The sequence below is a fragment of the Poecilia formosa genome, unplaced genomic scaffold, assembly GCF_000485575.1.
Source record: "Poecilia formosa unplaced genomic scaffold, Poecilia_formosa-5.1.2 Scaffold1314, whole genome shotgun sequence".
Lineage (NCBI taxonomy): Eukaryota > Metazoa > Chordata > Actinopteri > Cyprinodontiformes > Poeciliidae > Poecilia > Poecilia formosa.
Window position 1 is genome coordinate 10,007 of NW_006801253.1, and position 4,352 is coordinate 14,358.

The window sequence follows — 4,352 nt, forward strand, 5'->3', positions numbered from 1 at the left end:
AACTTCCAGAAAACTGTAAAACAGCTGAAACACTGGGTGCCTTTAAATCTCAACTTAAAACCCACCTGTTTAGAGTTGCTTATGGCTAAATTAGGATTAGAGTGTGGGTTTTGATGTTTTTATCTTTACTTTTTATCTATTAATTTCTTTTTATTTCTCTTTCTCACTGTTTCTGTTTTAATGATGTAAAGCCCCCTGAAAAAAGGCCCAGTTAAACGACGTTTAACTAAAGTCCCACAGGGTTTAGAGTCCCAGTTGACGCTGTTTCAACTAAAAACCTAGAGGTTGGAGTCCTTGTGAAAAGGTGTTTTTGACTAAAGTCCAAGAGGGTTTGAGTCCCAGTTAAATGTTTAACTGAAGTTTTAATGCTTTTATCTTTTTTAATCTTTTTCAAAATCTCTTTTTCTCACTGTTTATTCAATGTCACATGCTGTTTGCATTTTAATTATGTAAAGCACTTTGAAATGCCTTGCTGCTGAAATGTGCTATACAAATAAAATTTGATTGATTGATACAACCCAAAGGCTGCACGAAGAACCACGATGGTCTGCGGCGGCAGTTTACCAACATGAAAACTCATTGGAATATATTATGAATTAATTCTGATATTTGTAAGTTATTTGCAACACCCTGACTGACATTAGCTCATGTATATTCGGCACTATTACAAGTTTTATTGTAGTTTAATACAAAAATCGTTAGCTTACCTGAACCGTCTGACCCACCTGCTTTCCTGCCGCTGCAAGGCGGAGATCAGCTCCTCCTCCCACTGTTACATTTTCTTGAAGTCTCAGAAAAATCGCTATAAAAAAATAGCTCAGCTCTCTCTTCTTCTTTTGTATCAGAAAAACAACAACTTGCGTTAGGTCACATGTAACGAAGCACAGCACGTAGCTCCTGGAGGCGGGGTGCTACACCCCCCGCCACCAGGAGGCGGTACCCTGCAACAGAGCCAAATAGGGCCGGTGGAAACGCAGTCACTACGAAACAGAGCCGAGCCGGGTTGTTGAAGTACAGCCGGTGGAAAAGGGGCATATGCCACTAAAATCAGTCAGTCTGGTAAGGTTTTTAGGGGCACCCTACTATATAACCTACTGGTATTGATTTCTAAATCAACACCAGACTGAGTGTTAGACTGTTGGAGTTAATTTAGGAATCAACACTGGACTGGATTGCTTTTTTTTAACGCTTTGGAACTCTTTCCTGAGTGTTAGGGAAATTAACACTCACTAACACTCATGTTGTTGAACTAACACTGTATTTTTAATATTTAACACTTGCACTGGAAATATGACACTTCCGAATTTGCTGTGCAGTAGAACTAAACACAAGTTCAAAATATGAAAATAAATAAAAACACAAAAGTCATTCTTCAATAGTTTCAGTTTCCAGTTTCCATGATCACATCCCATCTGTGGAATTAGTTTGGTAAAGAAATTCTCTCATTACTAAATATTCCACAGTCAACAACTCAGTCATGAAGTTATGAGCTACATAAATCTCAGAGCATGGTCAACAGTCACAGAGGTAGTCAATATTCTGCAGAGTGATGGTGCCATACCTTCAAACTTCACATGGGCTTCAGATTAGCTTGGAAACAATGTATAGAGAACTTCATGAAATAGATTTCTATGACCGAGCAGCTGCATAAACATAAACAAGTTCTTATGTGTACATCTCCTACTTTCTGTTAACTATTAGATAAGATTCATTTGGTAAACCCTTATTCCTCTTTATAGGAGTTAAAATGTTGGCTTCTAGGAACGTTAGAGGATCTAGGCAGCCAGGAGCTGAAATACTTCCACTGGTTCCTGCAGAACGCTGATGAGTCTCTGGATGGTTTTAAACCAATCAAAAAGTGTCGACTGGAGACCGCAGACAGATGTGACACAGTCGATCTGATGGTGCAAATGTACAGCAGCAACACCAGAGAGGTCACTGAGAAGATTTTGATCAAGATAGAACGGATCCAAGGTCTGTCTACTAAACAAAATATAGAACATTTTATCCAGTGGTTTATTGTTTATTAACTGAACATCCATTGACTTCCAGCAGGAAATGTTGAGTCTCCAGTTTTTCAGCAGGAAGAACAAACCTCTCCAGTTTCTCCAGAAGGTGAGTGTTGAATATGCAGCTGCTTGAAACGTCTCCAAATATGTTCAAGAAAACTGGAGTCATGTTTAGAGAGCAGTCAACATATGGAAAGTTTATTTATGTAGCACATTTCTGTAACAATTCAAAGTATTTTCTGTGATAAAAACATTAAAAACATTTCAGTGTCAAATTAAATGTGATAAAAAGTTGGAATATAAATTACAATTAATGATGTTTCAGATACTAATCAAAATAAACTCTAACCAGGTGAATATTTAGCCTTGATTTAAAGGATCTCAGTGTTTCAGCTGGTTTCTAGTTTTCTGGAAGTTTATTGCAGATTTGTGGTGCATAGAAGCTGAATGCTGCTTATCCATGTTCTGGTTCTGGATGCAGACCAGAACCAGACCTAGAACCAGAACCACTTCCTGAACAAATACAACAGAACGCCTTTATAGCCGTTTAGTGTATGTTCCAATATTTGATGTCAAACTGCATGAACCCATATTCTACCATAACAATCCAATTATTCGGGTTAGTCTTGTTCATGTTTGCACATTTCCTTCCCTGCATAGTTTGATGTTTGTCTTGTAATTCTTTCTGCAGAGGAGAAGCTGACTAAGATGTTCAATGACTTTGTCAAAGTTTCAAAAAACAACCAAGACAACCTGAGCCAACTCTTGGAGGTCCTTATAAAGGAGAAACTGCTGATGGAGTCTGAGAGAACAGCAGTGCTTGAGAACCAAACCACTGTAAACAAAGCCTCATGCATTGTAGAAATTATAATGGAAAAAGGAGAAGAAGTCCAAAAGGAGACCATCAACCATCTGCAAACCATAGAACCAACATTGAACCCCCTTCTGTCTGCTGAAAATGGTGAGTTCATCTTTTTCTACTGTTTTCTGTTGTGAGCTCATGAAATGTTAATACTTGAAAGTCCAAACAATTAATGTTCAAGTGGCTTGAGCATTTTCTCCTAAACTGAAAGTTAATTTCCATTCATGGTTGTTCATGGGCTTCTTCTACTTATGAATAAGCAAAATAGCAAAGTAGGTCTATGCTACTGGAAGGCTTTAGACAAGGGGGCTGAACTGATAGAGAATGATTTTTGAACATTCACTGTAAAGACACTCTTCTTCCTACAGACAGTGAACTTCTCAGGATCAGAGCTAATTTTGCAGAGCTGATTTCATCAAAAACCCTTAACCAGCTCATTGATGTGCTCCAAGCAGACGGTGTGTTCAGTTATTCAGAGAAACATAAAATGCTTGTGGAGGATCAAACCTTAGCAGATAGAGCAAGAAACTTCATTGACTGTGTGAGGGAAAAAGGAGATGAAGCCTGGGAGAAGATGTTGGACCATCTATCTGATGCAGATCGAACACTTTTCTGTAACTTGAGTTTATCTTCTGCCAGAATCACCCAGAGAGGTAAGGCCACACATTTCTGTAATGACGAGTTAAATTATATTTCACCTTTAAAGGATCAGAAGGACATTTTGTACCATTCATGAACAAGTAAACCAGTTTGGGATTGCAGTTAAAGAAGATGGTGTAGAAATAGAGGACAGTAGAAGAGGTAGGCAAGTTCAGGGAAGGAGATGCTTCTCTGAAGAGCTGCATGTCAAAGTGTTTCTTAAAGACAGGAATGGCCCGGTTCTGATGGAGCTCAGTAGGTCATTTCACCATCATGGAGCGAGACATGAAGAGTCTGGTCTGTCTTAGTGATTCTGTAAGCACTGCTAACTGAGTAGAGTGACTGGGTTCTGACATCAGCCTCAAAGAGAGCATTCAGGTAGATGGGAAAAGAACTGCTTTCTGTCATGAAACTGAAAATGCTTCTAATAATGTTTCTAATAAATCAGATAACTGGACATTTAACACATCACTGTCAGAGATCTACATCACAGGGTTCAGATGGTTCTAATATTTCTTATCTGTGGAGTTTAAATGTATCTATTTAGAAAAGAATAGTAAAATTTATTTTGTTGGTCAAAGTCTTAACTGAATCTATTAGTGTGATAACTTTATTCAAACATGTTATTTAGAAATATAATAGATTATGTTTCTATTTCACAGTTAATAAACTGCTAACTCACAAAACCACATGTCTGTTCTTTTTCCCTTACAGTGATGATAAAACTTAAATCTGGTCTGAAGAAGAAGTTCCAGTCTGTGTTTGAGGGGATTGCTAAAGCAGGAAGTCCAACCCTTCTGAACCAGATCTACACAGAGCTCTCCATCACAGAGGGAGGGACT

The 4,352-nt window shown here is 38.2% G+C and overlaps 1 protein-coding gene across 1 annotated transcript in view; it reads left to right on the plus strand.

The window, feature by feature from the left end:
* The window catches only part of LOC103132782 (uncharacterized), a gene marked incomplete at its 3' end in the record, with an annotated part of 13,381 nt that extends 9,034 nt beyond the window's left edge, over positions 1-4,347 (plus strand). Inside the window, exons 3-7 of the mRNA XM_007544571.2 lie at positions 1,740-1,974; positions 2,053-2,115; positions 2,701-2,970; positions 3,240-3,524; positions 4,225-4,347. Of these exons, the coding sequence (XP_007544633.1) occupies positions 1,740-1,974; positions 2,053-2,115; positions 2,701-2,970; positions 3,240-3,524; positions 4,225-4,347 (976 nt within the window). The remainder of the gene's footprint in view (positions 1-1,739; positions 1,975-2,052; positions 2,116-2,700; positions 2,971-3,239; positions 3,525-4,224) is intronic.
* Between the last annotated feature and the right edge of the window lie 5 nt (positions 4,348-4,352).